General features: G+C 35.5%; 1 protein-coding gene across 1 annotated transcript in view; it reads left to right on the top strand.

Moving 5' to 3' along the window:
• Positions 1-459: 459 nt before the first annotated feature.
• LOC149775942 (uncharacterized) overlaps positions 460-21,267 on the top strand; it is a 41,192-nt gene continuing 20,384 nt past the window's right edge. The window contains exons 1-5 of the mRNA XM_089941830.1: positions 460-760; positions 1,427-1,547; positions 5,682-5,792; positions 7,218-7,408; positions 15,789-16,071. Coding sequence (XP_089797956.1) covers positions 530-760; positions 1,427-1,547; positions 5,682-5,792; positions 7,218-7,408; positions 15,789-16,071 — 937 coding nt within the window. The 5' untranslated portion in view covers positions 460-529. The remainder of the gene's footprint in view (positions 761-1,426; positions 1,548-5,681; positions 5,793-7,217; positions 7,409-15,788; positions 16,072-21,267) is intronic.

The following is a 21,267-nucleotide window of genomic DNA, read 5'->3' as shown; positions in this document are numbered from 1 at the left end:
TTTCACAGTCGATTTAATTTCTTGCAAATCTAGCTGGATTATTTCAATAACACTCAGTTCCTCAGTTCCCATAGTTAGAATTAAGTAATGAAATTAAATGTAGAATATTATGATCATACAGATTAGATAAGTGTTACTTACTCCATACTAAGAATTGAATTCAGATCCGCGACTTATATGTGGCACACATTGTGAGTACTGCACAAATAAATATCACTAACGCGCTGGACTAAAGCAGATCGATGTAACCTTTTCGCGAATATAAACATCCATGTTTAGACTACATAATCGATTGCCGATCCAGTAACTAAATCTCATCTTATACTATTTTGGAATCACTTAAACCTTGTATAGACCGTGTACACATTTTATAATTGAATGCTGCTATTATTAATACATTGTAATCTCAATATCAGCGTGTAAAGAGAATTTTAAGAGCTTGAAGAGACTAGGACGTTTTAGAGGGAGATACAGTGTTGTACTACATTTATATGAGTCTGTACCTCTTCCCACGATAGGAGATATCCACATGTGGTCATCCTGTATCAGTATATATTTCCTTACTTTACTTTCCACGGTGACATTATGCCATGCCGCCGACATCACCTACATGAATACCACGATACAAGAGCATTTCTCCAACGTCCGCCATCATGAAACAAATCCAACGTACAAGGAGATGGCAAGAACATTCATTTACGAAGAGTTTCGCCGATTTGGTCTTCATACTGAATTCCACAATTTTACAACAACTGACAATGTTTGTATTTTTGTTACATCACTCAGTTTTATACCATCTCTCTCGCTCTCTCACACAAACACACGCACGCACATACACACACACACACACACACACAAACAATAGCCCCTTCACTTCTTTTCCTACCTGCCCTCTCTTTCTGCATTTCTCTTTACTTTACTTTGTCTTCATTCCTTTACTGGGGCCTCGAGTGGCCGAGTGGTCTAAAGCGCTCTCCGTTACGGATCACTGTCATCTCACATCTGTCTGCGCGGGTTCGAGTCTCGGATTCGGCTAATGTGGGTATGTGCGAAAGCTTGCCAGTAGCTTTTCGTGGGTTGATGGTTCTTTTGGGGGTTTTCCCGGGTTCTTCCTCCACCATTAATACTGGCCGCCATGTATCGTGTGCTGAAAAATGATGCGAAACCCAACAACAACAACAACATTCCCTTACTCATTTCCCACTCCACTCTTGAGAAAATTGACATTTACCACCAACCAAAGGACTGTACTCTGCGTTATTTGCAGTCCATCTATGTGTAGCATGAACTACCACTTTTCTTGTGGACAGTAAAATATGTAACCTTTAACATTAGAAAGATTAACTGAAGTGATTCATTTGTTTCCTTTGTACTTGAATTAGCAAATTGCGTTTGATGAAAATATATTTATCACTCTCTTTTTCAGACAAAGGGGTCTAAAAAGGGTTCTAATATTATTGGGATATTGAAAGGAAAACGGTTTGGTACTTTCAAGGACAGAATTGCAGGGATTGGTGCACATTATGACACCGTCAGAAATTCCCCAGGTATTGCTTTAGTATAGACCATAATGAACATGTCAGATGTGACAAACCTAAATGCAACACTGTGTAAATTATCACAAATTTAAATAAATGCTTTAGTGCGCACACTCCCGTGAGATATGAATGTGGAGGCTTTGCTTCTGACAGACTGAACATTGTCCCATACCTATAGTTCCAACTACCAATAGATTTGAATAGAACATGACATGGTATTCTCCTAAAATGCCGACATATACTCTAATGGAAACTTATCCTAGACCCACTATAGCCTCAAATGCTTAAATATACTCTACTGAGAAGGTTTCATGTGCCCACGACAGCCTCAGATACCTGCGTATATGTTAGTAGAGTACTTTTAAAACCGCAAATGACTACGTATATTTAGTGGAAACACACACACACACACACACACACACACACACACACATATATATATATATATATATATATATATATATATATATATATATATATATATATATATATATATATATATATATATATATATATATATATATAATAATAATGAGGACTTTGTAGACCGTCTAATCTTTAGAAGCTCTAAGCGATTTACAATATTAGACAAAAACATAAATACACATATATAATGATATTATTTTTAAAAAAACTAACACGATGAAATTAGAAAACATAAAAGAACATGCTCAAAATATTTAAGGACGGACCATTATTAGGTCTTTAAGTTTGATCTTTTAGTCGAAAAAAGTGAGTTTTAAGAGCACTCTTGAACGGGATCACTGTGTCTTTGTGTCTAAGTTTAGTGGGTACTTTATTCCACGTTGCTGGGACCTGGTATGCAAAAGAACATTGTCCATGTGACTTCGTTTTCGTAGTGGGAATAATGAGTATGCGGTTGTCAGAAGAGGAGCATAAGTATCTTGCTGGTGTGTACACATGGTTGAGGTCGGATAGGTATAATGGACTGGAGTCCGTCAGTGAAACGTAGCACACAGAACAAATTTTGTGTTTGATCCTGGATCGAATGGATGGCCAGTGTAGGGTACAGAGCAGCGGGGAGGTATGCTCTGATCGTGGTACTCTAAGTATCATCCAAGCAGGTGTGTTTTGAACTTTTTGAAGTTTCTGAAGGAGATATTGAGATGAACCAGACAGAACTGAGTTACAATAGTCCAGTCTTGAAAGTACTAATGAACATGGTTTTAGTGGTATCAACTGAAAGATATTTGCGAATGGAGCTGATGCGTCTCAGCTCAAGATATGCGGCCTTGCATATGTTCATGACATGTTGGTGCAACGTGAGAGTACTGTCAAGAGTGACACCTAAGTTTCGTACTGACTGTCTGAACTTAATGTTGGTGTTACTGATATTTTTTGTTTGAGGTAAAGGATGTGACTGAGAACGTATTTGTGTTTTGATCAGAACGGCCTCATTTTTATCATCATTCATCTGCAGCTTGTTACATGTCATCCATGATTTCACATCAGAAATGCACCTCCTTACACCTTGGATGGTAGCATCAACTTCAGTTAGTTGGCTAGATTTGTATATTTTGGTGTCGTCAGCGTACAATTGGTGAGACACTGGATGATGATATATGACACTTGAGAGCGGCTGAGTGTATAGAATGAAGAGAACAGGTCCAAGAACAGACCCCTGTGGAACACCAAAACATAGATTAACTGGGCTGGAGAGTATTCCATTTGCAGACACAATTTGTGTCCTGTTGACCAAGTAGGACTTGAACCACACACACGCACACATATCTACATATCATGTCTACATATATATATTTAATTGAAAGCTTTCCTATGCACACTACAGCATCAAATGCCTACATGTAGGCTAAAGACAAACTTTCCTATACCATGTACAGCGTCAAATGCTAAGGTATAAGTTAGAATATGCTTTGCTGGACCTACGGCAACCTCTAATGTCTACATAGAAGATCATGGAAATCTTTCGTAGACCCACTATATTAATTTGCAGCATATTATGTTTTCTAGCAGATAAGGTGAGAAATTTCTTTTGCAACGTTGAGATTGTTCATAACGAGAACCATTCAGTTCCAGAGAATTTCATTATTTACCTTTGATATTCTTTTCTTAATAAAGAAAAGTTGTAAATAGATTTGTTCCTCAATTAAGCAACTACTTAAGAAACTACTTCAAGCTTGCCCCATGATGTAGATGACAATTATTGAAATATTCAAAGTGTTGGTGTCAGAGTCAGAGACATTGAAGGCGTAAAATCGTATACATATGTATGACCTCACTGTATCTCAAACATTCCTTATCTTATCCACATTCTGGAGCGAGCTACATATCGCCTACCTTCTGAGAAGTGGGCTAAGGGGGGGGGGGAAGATGTTGTACATTATTTATACATTCTACGTTTAGTTTCTTGGTTCTGGCTCATGGTTTTGTTGTTGCAACACTTATCATATTGTTATACCTGAAATTTCCACACTTATTAACGGATGCATTTTAACTAGTACTGCAGCTTTATCCTGAAAGCATGTTAATGCTATCTACATCTCACACTGAATTCATGTTAGTAAATTTATTTGTTTCTAAAATGTATTTTTATGCTATGTTCATGACAAAAGTATGAAACTATATAAAACTCTACGCATTATCAATAGTGATATGCCCATACAACAAATGAATATCATGGCCTATAGTTCATGTTTAAGGTTTGTGTTATGGTTTTCATTTGGCTTAAGCTCGTACAGACTTAATACATATTCTTGTGGATTTCCCTTCCAACTGGTAGAGAAAAACTTCTCGCAAAAGCTAGGCTGAGTACTGCATTGTATTGAGAATAGCGTATCATACAAAGATCAATTACCGTATCCGACATAGCGTAGTGTTGGATTCTTAAGTTTACAATGGCGACTTTATCAAGTTTTGTGCTTCAGTTTTCGACTGAAATCCGTTGACCCACGGATTTCGTCGATTAGCATTAGATTCATTGGTACGCATGTGCAATATGGCCAAGTTCCACTGCTCACGGGAGAAATTATAGTCTCATAAGGTGACGAAACGTCGATAGTATCTAGTTTGGATGGAACCCAACGATATTTAGGACCAGTATATTTCAAGATCAGTAATTCTCAGATAATTCATCATACTACTATCATTTCAAGTAACTGCAACTTTGGGGCTTTAAAGTAAAACCCATCTGTATTAGTAACATACACAACATATTCTGAGCGGTTAAGTTCAAAAGGTCAAAAGGTGAACTTTGCATTTTGTACATACGAATAAGTATAGCAATTAGATTAAGTGAAATGCATGTATACGAGGCCTTACCTGTAGTGACTAATCAATGCAACTACTGATGTGTGAAAATGTTTCTAAGACTAACTATCAACCCTGTGTTACTTGAAGTCCGCGATTTTCGCCCGGTAAAGTCTTACTTCAAAGGACAGAAAATAATATTATTTTCTGAAGCAAAGATGCTGAAACATAATTTAAAATAGGAAGCGAAAAGAAAACTATTATCAGGTTTTATGAACTCATGGTAGTTCCTCTACATTGACGTCATAGGGAAAAACAGTGTTGTATTGTTTTATTTTGCATTCCTCTTATAGTACATGTGTGTATGCATGTAATTTATTGGTATTGCATCACATTGATGACTATATCGTTGTTGATTGAACGTTAAGTTCTTGAAATGTGAACATAAAATATTCCAGAAGAGAAATATTGTTAGAAAAGTTGAAAAGATTTATATACCATGGTTACTGGAGTCTGAATTTGATTTTTGCATGATACTTGTCATTGACAGTAGTTTCTGGCTACTATATAAATTTTCAATGGGGCATGCCATTCAACCATTCATTATATAAATTTTCAATGGGGCATACCATTCAACCATTCATTATATAAATTTTCAATGGGGCATACCATTCAACCATTCATTATATAAATTTTCAATGGGGCATACCATTCAACCATTCATTATATAAATATGCAATGAGGCCTTCCATTCAATCATTCATTATATAAATTTTCAATGGGGCATACCATTCAACCATTCATTATATAAATATGCAATGAGGCCTTCCATTCAATCATTCATTATATAAATTTTCAGTGAGGCACACCATTCAACCATTCATTACATTCTGGTTATATATTTCCTTTACTTAGGTGTTGATGACAATGGATCTGGGTTGGTGGCCATGCTGGAGGTGGCAAAGAGAGCAAGGGCCCTGGATAGACATAATACTGCTGTATTTGTCTCTTTTGATTTGGAGGAAGGTAATGAGCACAGCTTAATGTTGGCTGTCCAAACATCATTTAAATAATAGGATGATCTAAAATGTAGACACCTATCCTGCAAACATTCGTTGTCATTCAGCTGTGTCTTGTCAATGCTGCGCATGGACTGTTTACCAATCAATATGAAAGTCTCCTATTGCAGCATTACCTAATAATTTGTCCACCTATTGTTTGTCCTAAACCAAGAACTGTCAAATAGTGAAAACGTTGACACTTTGATACATTTCCCCATATAACAAGTAAAATGTTTTTTAATATAAAAATTCCTTTTCATTACATATCTTAAGCAGCTAGTGTATTTAATGACTTAATTTAGAGAAGCCAGTGTTGATATTTTGAAGAATTTAAAATGCTGATATGTAGGAGGGGCATGCTGTATTGATTAGTCGCTACAGATAGCCAGGACCATTTGCTTGCAGGACATCAAACAATTACAAAAACTCCTGTTGTTGATCTTCTTCCTTATATATGTTTGTATGTATTTGCATATTGTGGTTTGTTCGTGATAATATATACATATAGTGTTTTTATATGTACAGAGAACGTAAAAAGCATAGTTGAATAATAGTAAAGATATATCATTGTTAATTTCAGTAAGATATTTAATCCAAGCTATTCAATTGTCTGAGCTGTGTTGTTAGTGGCCGGAAACCAACTGCTGATATGTGTATATGCAACGGAGTAAATATTTCTAGTACAGCCTAAGTTTGTACTAGTAATGGCTGTGTTGTGCGCATATTGATGAGCCTATTTAAGTTGTTCATAAATATATAAAAAAAATGTTGAAATAATGATTCTAACTTCGTCCCCAAAGAGGCGACACATAATTAGTATTAACTGTAAGTAGAGTAAATTAATAATAGAATAAGATCTGCCTATAATGCTTTAAGTGTGCATGTACCTGAATCCAAACATCAGGCTACTACAGCAACTGCCATACAAAAATTAACTTATATTCGTGCAAGCAGAGGAGAAGCATTAATTAAGTACTTCAAATTTGCCGCCATGAAGAACGGCAAAAAAAATAAAGGGATATCGTAGTTTCTTTTCTCAGTACAGTTGATATTCTAGCAAAACTTATACGTGTTATGTCACTCATACATATTTACATATTACTGTTATAAGGAACAAATTGCATAATGCTTCAAATTCATAATTTGAAAACACGATCTATTCACCATCCACCGTCCTACATTTTGAATACCCATCAGCTTGCCTATCCCTTCATTCCAACCTGCTACCTTTCAATACCGATCTATTCATACATTCAGACAATGCATCCTTATCGAATTGTTTACAAACATTGTTCTGATCCTAGCTTGATGTTTATTTCCACATGACTGATTGGCTTAATTTAATTAGTTTCCAATGTAATATCATGCTTGTATTCCTATTTTCCTCCAGAGGATTATAAGGGAAGTAGACATTTTGTTGAGGAATGGCTGCCTCAATTCCTAGTCACTAATTACAGCGCCGATCCATCGAGTTATGCACAACAGGTGAAACTACACGGGTTCTATGTCTTGGACAGCATCATGAACTATAACACTAGTGCGCATTCTCAGATGTTTCCTCCCAGCTTAACAGTGGATAAGGTAAATATCTTGTTCCTGTTGTAGTATGGTACCCTAATTGTTATTCTACGCGTACTTCATTATAGTGAGCAACTAGGCACGATTAGTTTGAATACCATTGCACCGCGACGGAAATAGAAACTTTCTCATTACTGGAATATGGGAAAAATATAAACCCGATCTTGTGCGTTTTTGAGACCTGGTTGGATCTCAAATGTTCTTTCTAATAAAATTCAGGTGCACGATTGAACCGTTGTCATTCCGTTCATGAAGAAATCAATAACTTCGTAACTTAAGTTAGTTACTTCTTAGCGATATAGTTTACTGCAAATAAACTCTGGATGTGGATGTTTGGGAGTCATCCAACAGACTACCTTAGAGAAGAATGGGATGCAAAGTAAAGACTTCAACAAGAAAAAATGATGGAGAGATATATAATGGATTGTATTCCTCTTACTATTCCATGCTAAATTTAACGTAAACGTTTAATCTACTGAAAAGCACACAAGGAAACAACCCTGTTTGATTGGTCCTTATTGCCTAAGAGTTACCTGTATAATCGCATGGATAATGAATCTAAATGTAGTCTAATTTAGTTACTTCCATTCTGCATTAACGTTACACAAACTAGGTGATATCTTCGTATGCACCCCGTCTATTATTAAGCTTGTTCTAATTATAGCTTTGACGAGGCATGTATTTCTACATCTTGTATGTATATAGCATCTTCCTTTTTAAAACGTTCCAACTTCGATCATTTATATTACATACTTAATTTATATATTTGGATCCTGGTCATAAGAAGATGCATCTATGCTTTTTACTGTTTCTAGTACAATGTTTATCATAGATGAATTAAAACTATATGTCACTAACGATCTCGAACAACCAATTAATCTTGTCACATAAAAACTCAAATGAACAAAGAAAACAACGCTACTTTCAATCATTCGAACAACACATGCACGTTCGTTGATGCATAAACCATTGCAAGAAAAGCAATGAGAGTTAGGCAACATAATTTATATTGACAAGGCTTACTTCTAGATAAAATGTATGCTTATATCTTATAAATATTGTCCTCTGCAAATGATAACTAACAAGGTACCAAAAAGAATTTCATTCCTTCAAAGAAACATTCGAAAACACATACAAACAAATGAGCAATGCACAAAAGTAACAGATTAACTGAATATTGTTAAGGAAAGGGAAAGACAAAAGAATCTCTCAAATTACACCGTTAAGAGCATATCAAGGATTAAATAAAGTGCAAATTTCAAAAAGTAAGCCAAATTTATAGGTTAAATACAAAGGTAATGAAAACATTTAAAACTTCGAAAGCAGTTAGTAAAAAAACCTGAACAGTAATAAGGAAAACCAGAAAATGTAGTAGTTAAGACTAAAATACCATAGATAAGCAAATAAAAGAGAAATGCAAATTAATAGGACTTAACGGATGTCATGCTGGAATTTTCATTGTTCATATATAAATATGACATAAACACATGCCCTCATTTTTAAGTTGAAACAATATAAGAACAATAACAATTATGTGATCTCTGAAAATCATTTATCAGTATTGTATAGATGTGAAGTTCCTTGTCTATAAAACAAAGGCCCACAATTTTATTATCTTTAAACGTATTATTTTAACTTTAAAATTAGGCACAGAAAGAAAGACAAATTCTTGCATACGCAATGTGTGAGTATGTCAGAATAGGAATATATACAGTTATTTCAATGACAGTTTCACGAACGCTCGACTACGTTCTCTCGTAAAAACTCTGTGTGATGAAGATAAGTCTTTCGATCATATTCCAGATGCTTTATGCAAAACATTATTTGAGTTTGCCTCTTTGAGTGAGCGTGTGTGTATGTGTGTGTGTGTGTGTCTTACCACGAGTCAGAATTTGTATTCTCTCCAGTTATCACTTTTACTTGTAATCTTGACTAAATAGTCAGTCCTGTACGATCCAAGTTTCATTCATCATTAGCAACATGCATAACCTCTACTTCACACCAGCAAACTGTCATGTTTGATCGATTCGAACTATACCGATCAGTTGCAAAAGGATGGCGAAGAAAGTGGGCCTGGTCTCGTTGTTTAAGAAATGTTATAAATATTATATTTGATTGAATTTTATATTTATCTTTTAATTTTTCCATTGGATTCAACACTGATTTTTGAAAGCTGGAAACTCGGCTCTCTGAATCTAAATACAAAACGGATATATGCATAATCAAAGCAGTTGTCGCTCATATGGAAGACAGCCGCGATCTTGGTACAATATTTCTCTCTGTAATTAACCGTAGAATATATAATAATGTTGAACATGCGTGCATAATAGGTAGGTCATGACCTGGTTTACCAATGGCCACAGAACGAAATATCAGCTTGCCGTATTAAAATATTTTTAAACGCACAAAGCAACAAATGTATACATGGCTAGTATCTAACACTTTTGTATAGATCTGCAGTTTCAAACTATATATCGTACTAATGAATATTAAAATACGTACTTTAAACATATTCCAAACATATATAGCAACATCATCTGTACTATTGAAGCTAGCAATGGCCTGTTTGCCGTAAATGTTTCCAGCCATGCTGTTAAATATAGACATGCGTTCAAGAGTACTGTGTTTAACGTGATATAAATGTCTAATTTTGGAATATCACTATAATCCAGGAATGTTTACCCCAGATTTACACGTAATCATAAAAAACTACTTAATGTATCGCTATTGAAACGGTCCTTTTATGACATCATAATTTTCCTTTTATCATTCGATTCTGAACCAAAGCAATAAAGATGACTTAATCCGCATATGCAATCCAAGGGCACAAAACACAACTTTCATTACTCTGTTAGAAATAGATATGGTTATGCAAATGGGTAGCATCTTTGGATAGAAGAACAAATTACAGAAGTTCAGTAATTGGTACAAGCTTGGGTTAAACCATGCATACCTATTGTAGAAGGAATCACCCTTGATAAACGATACAATTATCAAAACACACAATATCAATATGAATGGATTGTCCTAGGAAAGAAAAATTGTGCATGAAATCTTAAATACAAAATTTAAATACATATGCGTACAAAGATGAACTAAACATAGCTATCGCAAATGGAACAAACAGAAATATAACTGGTGCATATGGGAAACAAAACGTTCCAAAGATGAAATAAATCGAGAAGACGCTAAAGACTGTTGCAAATGTCTGATTCTTTGTTAGATATGTTAAATTTCACCGTAACACCGTTTATTGCCATATTTCCTCCATTTGATAACTTGGAGAGGTTACATAACGAACTGAAAGACAATTACATGAGATGCGTTACCGGTGAATTTTTGGTTAAATTTGAATTACGTCTGTCTAAATTGAGTACAGTTTGGTGACATCTAAGCTCTCTGTGTTCTTCGGAAAACCATCTCTCTGACTGAGACCATTTTTAAACGAAAACATTATTAACTGTACTCCTGACAAAAGCTGTAGCGGTTGTTTTGTTCTTAATGAATGCGCCCCTTGAAAAAAGGTGTTAAAGTTTATGCCATTACTGAAATAAGTATATTTTATGCGGGGGCCCTGAGTGGCCGAGTGGTCTAAAGCGCTCTCCGTTACGGATCACTGCTATCTCACCTCTGTCTGCGTGGGTTCGAGACTCGGATTCCGCCAATGTGGGTATGTGAAAAAGCTTGCCAGTAGCTTCTAGTGTGTCGGTGGTTCTTTCCGGGGTTTTCCTGGATTCTTCATCCACCATCACTACTGGCCGCCATGTATAGCCTATCGTGTGCTGAAAAATGGCGTTAAACCCCACAACAGCAACAACAACAACAACAACATTTTATGTACTAATGTCTCAGAGAAACTAAATTAGGCTTAAATAACGACCACGTAACTGAAGGATCATCCTGTATAAAATATGCTACCATCAACGAGCATATACAAAAGGAATGGCTTCCTAATATGACACACTTGAAAAGACGATAATTTTAAATTTTATGATTTTTAAAGCATGAGAGAAATAAAAGATATTGAATTAACAGTTGGAAATCAGAATATCACAGAAAGACCGCTAGCAAAGAAGTGATACATAAAAAAAAGGATTTATTAAAACAAAAAATATCTTGGGTGCGCATGACGCATTTATTAATCATTGGATAATGCTATAAGGTTTTGCAAACTACAGAAAACAGACCAGGTGGGATAACAAATGTTCCATAGTTCTTACCACGCATAAAACAATGTTTATACAGAGCGATAAAAGCTCTATAGAGGAATTTATTTAAAGTGATAAAATTTAAAGAACGACTTGAATAATGAACAACTACAAAACGATCGAGTGATTGTAAATACGGTTAGTGACTTTAAAGTGTTTTTTTTTAAACTGTGAGTTATAAAACTTTGCTAGTACTGATTGATTGTTAATTTAGCAATAGAAGAATAATTTAATAGAAACAAAATATAGACAGATAACAAGATTTTTTTAAAATGTAAATGGAAATATAAATAGATCTATCAGGACGGTCTTCATTTTACGTATTAATGATCTGAACAACACAATCAAACTGAAAAAATTGATCAGACTTTAGCAATTCCTACCAATGAACGAATTAAAAGTCTGGTGGGGAACTGTAGTATTAGAAATTGTTGGCGAGTGAAATAAGATTCGTAAATGCTGTATTATATTGGACACTAAGAGATACCTTAAAAATTAACATTATACCCCACCCAACCACACCCAATGTGAAAATATTTTTTTTTTAAAAAAACACCCTTCACCGATTAATGTTTTCCTAAACAGTATGGTTCCTGGCTCAGGCACTCGTCACTCGATTTTCTAACTCCAACAACCTAGCATCATGAAACAAAGTATAAAATAATAAAACCCCTTCTAGTGTTCATCTGGTACATACTCGATGCATCAACCAATTATTCCCTATTTACTTACGCAGAAACACGTAGCTTATTAGTTTGGATACTGATTAAGTTTAAACTAATTCAGCACAAATACAAAACCTCCAGTTAGCCGTACTTTATATTTTCAATTAACTCAAACGTACAAGCATATCTATGGATAATACGGTAACAACAACTCCAGATGATCAGTTAATCAGGGATACTGCACAAGAAAGTCCTACCACGATCAAGATACGGAAACCAGGAAGTTAGAAAAAGAATATTAATGTAGCCGATCACTTCTTTTATAATGGCGAATTGACCATAAGCATGAATAATAGAGGTTACTAACTTCTAATTTAAAATTATATTCTTGAATAAATCGAATTATATTTCGTTACGTTCTATATTATTAATCAAAATAGCTAATATGTATATATTAGGCCTAACTTACCTAACTCTAACCATTTACAAAGTTTCATAGCAAGGCATAATTTGTTTTTATTGGTAGACCGCCGAATTATGAACCTCAAAACACTCGCAATTATGTCTAATATAATATAGATGCGTATGATTATGGTATCACGTTAGAGCATTTATCACATCGTGATAAGTAACACCGGATCACATATGATTACATTTTGGAGTAAAGATAAAAATGTCAAAGGTTAAAGTATGGCATAACGACAAATCAGTCAATACTGACCTCGGACAAAAGGTCAAAATGTAAAGGTAAACATCATCAAAGGGTATCAAAATAGACATAATACATTCAACTATACAAGAGATATTTCGTTAGTGATAGCACGAACTTCTTACATTAATGAAATGAAATAAATAAATTAAATAAACATGCCATACCTAACAATTTATCTTCAGGCTATATGAAGAGTAATAAAAATGAATATTATTATAGATACATGTTAAACTTCACATATGTTTTGTTGTTTAAAAGCTTGTAATAAAAAGTACATGTATGATTTGAGACGGGTTTACAAGCTTTGAATTTACATTGAAAATTCTAAAGCATTTGCTTAAACTTCGATTGCTGTTATTGTCAAATAATTGTATAGACTTGCAAAATTTAAACTCCCTTGAACCTGTAATGTTAGAATAGCTGGTAAAGAATCTAAACATAAGCATTTATCATAAATTAGGCTACCTCTTAGCTAATATTTTAAGAGCATTTTTAGTTTGCTATGAATTATAGAACTAAATGCTTTAACGTCATACTTATTAAAATGTACCAAAAAAACCCAACAATTTTACTGCCTTGCTTAATTAGAAGAACTGGGAGGATTACTATTCCTGATAGTTTGCATTAGTCTCTGGGACAACTATCACGTATAATGTTTAGGTAATTCAAAGATGAAGAAAGAACACTAAAACTTTCTCCCTGACATACTCATAGTTCAATTACTACAAAGTTGAAAAATGTGCACAATATTTCGTGAAAGGTATTAGGCGTCCTTACATGACACAAGCAAGCGATAAAACAGGTTTTCATACATAACGATCTAAGGTAGTTACGTATAAGTGCGTGTGTGTGTGTTTGTGTGTGTGTGTGTGATCTGAATTTTTAACATAGCTTTAACGATGTTTCAGTCATATAGCTACGGTGTCTTCAGTGTAACGGTTTATAGTGTTGTCTAGCACTGGAGCATCATGCCGCAGACATGGAGCATGATGTCCCACCCAGTCGTATTATCCTAAGACCAAGCCGACCAGTCCTAACACTAACCTCTGAATGCTGAGCGCCAAGCGTTAGTACCATTTTTGTAAGTCTTTGGTATGACTCGGCCGGGGATAGAACCTTCGACCTACCGCATCCGAGACAGACGCTCTAACCACTAGGCCTCCGGAGCGGTCGGTTACGAAGGAGACAGTTCCATGGAGACATCATCAAAATCCAAGCATGTCATTCATTGAATAATTAAAAGAACATTTTAACACGATCGCAAAGTGCTTCTTACTTTAATTTATACTAGATTTTTGTTTCGTTTCTAAGCTTTTTCAAGAAGGCTCAAGTTCAAATAAACCCTCTGAAAGCTAAAGGGAGATAAATCTTGTATATATTCCTGCAACTCATAAACTGGCAGTTGCTACAGTCATCTCTAGTGGTACTATGTTAAGAAGAACCAAGTTAAAAAAACGTGGATACATTTTTTTTCATAAATTTTTCGAACGCCTTTGAAAGGTTAAATTTCATTTATAAAACAATTTTTAATTGCATTTATCTTTTGTAACCTAAAATCAATATTGATTTACGTAACTTGACATATTGGATACAATGATGTTGTGTACTATTATACTTGCTACATCCTCCATAAAGCCCAAATCTAGCTCCTAGTTATTTTTGGCTGAATCGCATTATCAAAGATTCATTGAGAGAAAGCAACTACGATGCCTTATGTGCAGTTTTCCAAAGTATGAATTATTGCCTAAGGCGAATCAGAAAAATCAAGTTATATCTGAGTACTCAGCCTGCGACAGTGTGCAGAGAAGCATATGGATTATTTTGAGAGTACCGCTCACTGATAATGACTTTTCTGCACAGTGCATTTATATTAAAAACTTTTTAAATACCCTCGTAAATGATGTTAGAGTTCCCTGTTTCAATTTGACATATTTTCAGCTTTTAAATCTCCTTGATATTCTTCTAGGGCGTCTGTTTTAATTATCTTTAAATTCTTTAGAACGTTTCACAAATTGTTTTCCACGTTCCAGTCTCAGTTATCGTTCTTGTTTTGTAAAATTACATTTCCAGTTAGAATATTTTTAAGTTTATTGGAACCAGCTTTCATTTATTGTGAGAAAAAATACAGTCCACATAAACATTGTTTAAACCAGTGCAAATAATAAGATATCTTTTTACAACTTTATCTCAGTTTAAGAATAGGTTGAAAGGTGAAATAGTTTAATTACAGTGCTTCAAAACCATAGCCAAAAACTGTCTAAACTAAGTCTCTTCAGTTTTGCATAAGAAATGTCTTTACAGACTTCATCAAAACCATCTACTGGAAGCAATGATATAGTTTATATGCAAAGTATTGTAGATACAATAATAAGTAAGTAATAATAAGTAACATTTTACTAATTGGAGCCTAAGAAACGATGGAAGAAAAGGAAACATGCGTTTTGTTCCATCCAGTGAGATTTAATAATTAAAACATCTTATCTAAACTGTCACAAATTACAAATTGATACATACTATATATATATATATATATATATATATATATATATATATATATATATATATATATATATATATATATAACACACACATTTTTCATTAAAAAGAAACGCGGCTTGCCGAGTTTCCTTGTAACTGAAGATCTATACAACGAGTGGTATATCATTGACATAGCGTACTTACTATACACATATTTAATTTATACCACATATCACATATTTGTCCTCTGAACGGAATTAAGATATGTTATTCAAGTTATACATGTTATTAAATACATAAATTATATTCCTATATTGCAGGTGAGAACTGTTTTCAGTACGTTTTACAAGGACCTGGTAGCAGACAATTTTCAAGGTGACTATATTAACAGTATCTACCGTAAAGACGAAGATAAATTCTTGGACAAAGCTCTTTCTCAGGCCTGGCAGTCACTTTCTGATCCCGTCTATCAGATTGAAAAGCTGCCGATTCCATTATCTGACTTGAATCACATAAGCGAAAGTGATTTCAGAGAATTCTTGAGAAGCGATCACGCCAACTTTTGGGGAAAATCTATACCGGCTTTACTTCTTACGGATTCAGGTACAGTAAAAGACGATCATTACAATCCACTCAGGGTATGATTTGTTAAATATCAACACAAACATGCACTAACGTTGCACACTGAACATGTGCAATATGACACATATTACCAATTGGGTTCGCTAGGCGCTCAGCATTATGTGGTTAGTGTTAGGACTGATCTGCCTGGTGTCAGAACAATGTGACTGGATGGTACGTGATGCTACATGTCAGCGGCATGATGCTCCAGTGCTAGACATCACTATAAACTGTCACACTATATACATGGTAGCCATATGACTGAAAAAGTCTTAAAGCTACGTTAAGAATCTAAATCACACACACACACACACAGACACACACCAATTATATAATGCACTCACATGGGTTCCAGTGACAAATATACAGATAAAACAGTTTAAGGAACAAAGAGATTTTCGTGGGTGAAATTTATTATCTTATTAGTATTTATTGTAGTAGTAGTAGTAGTAGTAGTAGTGGCAGTACTAGTATTTTATACTCTTCATCCTCATCCTCATCATTAACGTAATCGTGAATCAGTGAGACTGATGAATTAAGTTTATAAATTTTACATTGCTTGTAGCAATTTTAGGAGATTAAATTCAGCGTTACTATTACACAGTAGCATACAGCAAATTAGGTACACATAATAACCATTTCTCGGCAGACGGTGACATGTCAATAAATCGTACAGCATGCGAAGAATTGCAATGGACTGCTAATAACGTCCACACATCATTCAAGCAATAAAGTGACATTGAAACTTAGAACAAAAGTAAAGAGGACATCTTGACGTACACGAAGGCAAAATTCCATCAAAATAGTTGAAATACGTATCAATATATCAAAACTTTACCCCCCAAAACAAGAGGATATAACTTTGGTTGATCTTACCAATTTTCATGAGATCATTTTGTTGTTGTTATAGTTTTAACGCCATTTTCAGCAGAAGATAGGCTATACATGGCTGCCAGTATAAATGGTGGAGGAAGAACCCGGGAAAACCCCGGACAGAACCACTAACCCACGAGAAGCTACTTGAAAGTTTTCTCACATACCCACACTGGCCTAGCCCAAGACTCGAACCCACGCAGACAGAGGAGAGATGGTAGTGATCCGTAACGGTGAACGCTTTAGACCACTCTGCCACTCAGGGCCCCAATGAGATCAAGTTATATCATAGAAGAGAAAAAAGATTGTTAAAAATATCGATACTCTGATATAATACAAGGTAATGGTAATTTCATTCCAGTTTTGTATGCAAACAGCTAAGTAAGTAAGGTTGTTAAGTTTAGCAGCTTTTGCGTCTGATAATGGTCCGCTGATCACTAATATTGCTAGCTTTGGTGCAAGTTGTGCGTAATTTAAGTCAGTTCGAAAATTTCCCACTTCGCTTGTCGGAGCAGCTCTGACACCTTTAGGTTAGCATTGTATAGCACGTACAAATCTGAACTGCCACAACATCAGACTTTCTCGTCAAATTTTCGTTAAATTTTCCGTATATACAAATAATTCATTTTTACAATCTATATAGGGTTTGTTTCCGTGGTAACGACTTTGAATATTAGAAATATTGGTTTGCAAATAAGAGGCGGGCGATCTTTATTCTGCTGATATATTATTTTCACTTCCAGCTATGTTTTAATTGTAACATTATTAAGCAATAGGGGATCAATTTGCTGAACCGAGTAGCAAAAGGAAATAATTTGCTATATACAATGAACAACGTCAGCACTGTATAACTTCAACATTTCGCATCCAATTTTCATAAACTTTTCACAGTAAACTTAGTAGTAGGGGAGGCGAATCCTACAACTTTTAGAAGGTTAAAAATCCCGAAATAAACCCTTTAAAACACCGCGAGGACGCTTCGTTGTAAACACAATTGTCGCCGTCGTTGCTGCGTTTTGTTGTCATTGCCCTCCCTGCTGCTTCCTGTGTCCTTTTTCGAAAACCAATGTTCGAACCCGATCGAGGAAATAAATTAAAAATTGCTATACCAAATAATGGTACACTCAGAATCCTACACATTAGACTAGCTAGGGAGCGAGAAGAAGCACTTAAAAAATATATCCCTGTAAAGGAAAAGTTTAAAAGAGATGTGCAATCACAACAGGAAGCACAAGCTGAGTACGCAGCTGAGGCAAAAGAGTTATTTAGACCTGTCACTGCAATTACTGAAAAAGTTTTAACTGCTATTAGGGGACCAGAGGAAGAAGGAAAAAGTCTTATTCAAGTATTAAGAGAACAACCCGCTGCTGCACAACCTGTTAAAAAATCTCTTACAAAAAATATACAACTTAGAAAAAGATTTACTGAAGCGGGTGTAGAAGAAATTAAAAAATATAACACAGAATCTGCCCTCGAAGCCGCTGACTTTGGTAAATTTTCCGCCATTAGTTATCAGCACAGAGGTGATTTTTTAAAACCTGAATATTCTAAAAATATACCCCGTAGTGTTTGGAGTGATTGGTTGTATATAGATAAAAAAAAGTTTTAATTATCCATACTATTTGGTTGCCGTGGAAAGATTTAATACGGCACAACAAGAACAGCAAAAAGTGATGCGTCAACAGCAACTGGCGGAAAAACAGGAACAGCAAAAAATAATACGAGAACAAAAACAAAAAGAGAGGGGTGAAAAAAAAGAAAGAAACATCAGGAGGAACCTTCCCTTTCACGTCCTCCGCCGTTGCAACAAGAAAAAAAAAACGACGAGGAAGACCACCCAAAAAGACACCAGAAGCAATAACAGTACCACACGCAGAGATAGATGTACCTCCGCTGCCTCCGCCTCCGACTTTACCCCCACAGGTTCCGACTCTGTCTCCACGGCAACAACTCGAAATATACCCTGTACACCATTTTTTCACTGGAGAAGCTCGTGGCCTTTTTGCTGACCGGGACAAATTAGTCGAAATGGCTGTACTTGGTTATGACCAAAATTATCTAAAACCTAAATATGCTAGTGTCATAACACCTACATCTTGGAATAATGCATTATATCTTGCTTCCAAAGGCTTATCAAAATCACAATTTGATAAAACGGATCCCGATTATATAAAATATAGAGAGGATATGAGAGACCTTGAACAAAGTCCGCGTTCTGGCAAGGGTTTTGGAAGTCCCTGTCCTGATAATATCTTCAATGATGTGTCGCATTTAGAAGTTATCATCGGAGGAAAACGCGCTGGAAACAACTCACCGGAGATAATTAATGAAGCCGCTGATATCTGTCGGCGATTATTTCAAGGCGGTGTTATGGATGTTAACGTGTACAAAGAACTCGTCGATGAACTTGCTGATTATTATAGTGACTAAAGTCACAGCGATTAGATACATAACAACAAATAACATAACATGGTCATATATAATAGACATACACCTGTGCAGATCAGAGCAGTAAACTCACCATTACCAATCTATAGAGCAACTTACGGAGACGGACTTGGTGATGTGACTCAAAGATTATTTGCAGGATTGGCACCAGAAGTGGGTCCTCTTGCAAAACAATTATCGATGAAAGCCATTAATGTTGTTAGTGAAAAAGCTCCTGGTGCAATTGTTGGTGCTGCTGGTAAGGCGCTCTCGGCAATCAAAGAAAGACTAGCGCGACTAATGCGTAAACCTCACAGACCGGTGAAATTACCAAGTACGGAAATTATGTCCGCGGATGTTAGTAAGGTAATAAATCAGGCTGCAAATCAGAGACTAGCAGCGTTAATAAATCAGGAATCCGACGCACAAAAAAATATAACAGCAAATTTGATAGCAGGAAGTGGACTTCGTGTGCGACGACGATAGTCACCATTTAAAAAAATACTCAGTAGTATAAAATGTTCAAACTTATATCCGACTCAGCATTTAACATTGATGAGCCGGTCGAGCGAGATAAATCTGTCCGTTATTATCAATTTTATTCCTATGACGCACGAGAGCCAAATCAGCGAGGGCGTATCGAACTTCAAGTTCATGATACAAGTAGATATTTTTTGCCTTGTTAGGCGTTTTTTGAAGTAGAAGGTGAACTTGTAAGGGCGGATGATAATAACTACGGTGCCAATGACCGAGTTGGTTTTGTCAATAATGGGATTATGGCATTGTTTAGTAGCGCCACCTACATGATTGATGGAAAAATATCGAATCGATTCAAAATGATGTCGATGTTGCCACAACAATAATTGGTCTAGCGAGATATTCTGACGACTTTACAAGATCGGCTGGTCCATCAATGATGTTTGCTAAAGATATTACCGACAACGCCGACCATCTTCAGTATATTAAGTTGCTAACACCACAAAATACTGCATCTGATCCACAACCAGTTGATTTTGAACATGAAGTTAGACCAGGTGGTGTTTTTGATATTATAAAAGATGCTAGCGCGACTTACAACTTAGGATTTACAACACGCCGAGCAATGTTGTCAGGAGATAAAAAAAAAACGTTTTTCATGCGCGATTCCACTAAATCACATTTTGGATTTTGCAGGGATTTTAGAAGGGTCACCTTTGGAGCTAAACACACAGTTGTGCTCGTAAGAAAAACTGATGACAATGATGCGATTTGGCGAAGAGTTGGCCATGCTGGTAAAGTAAACATAACAAAACTCTCACTGTGGATGCCGGTATTAACTCCATCGATCACAGAAGAACCATGATTACTCTCTTTTATGAATCAAGGTGGTAAATTATTGCTATCGTGGTTTACAGTAACCACATACACCATTCAACGTTCTGCCAGAGATGTATTTACTTGGCATAAAGCATCACAACAAGGTGTTTCTGCGCCACGACATATTTTTATTGCGTTGCAGGATATTCGTCGGGTGAATAATCAGGAATGGTCTCATATGATATTTGACAAACTTGACGTTACCGAGGTCTCGTTGAGAATAAATGGACAACAAAAACCATCCGAATATATAATATTAAGTTTTACAAATAATCATGTGGCGCGCGCATATCATCGTTGGCTGACATTCTTGTCGCGTAACACAAATATAGATACTGGAACGCAAATATCACAGTTTGATTTTACAAAGTTGTACCCAATTTATTACTTTTCGCTGGAGCATATTTATTTATCCAAACAATCTGTCGTTGATATACACTTCCGAGCTCGCGTTGGCACCCTACCTAAAATTGCAGATGGTCCTCCAATTGTTTATGGCCCCTATAGAGCAATCGCGGTCAT

The sequence above is a fragment of the Sinohyriopsis cumingii genome, chromosome 18, assembly GCF_028554795.1.
Source record: "Sinohyriopsis cumingii isolate HCF-2022 chromosome 18, ASM2855479v2, whole genome shotgun sequence".
Classification (NCBI taxonomy): Eukaryota; Metazoa; Mollusca; class Bivalvia; order Unionida; family Unionidae; genus Sinohyriopsis; species Sinohyriopsis cumingii.
This window is presented reverse-complemented; position numbering and strand designations above follow the sequence as displayed.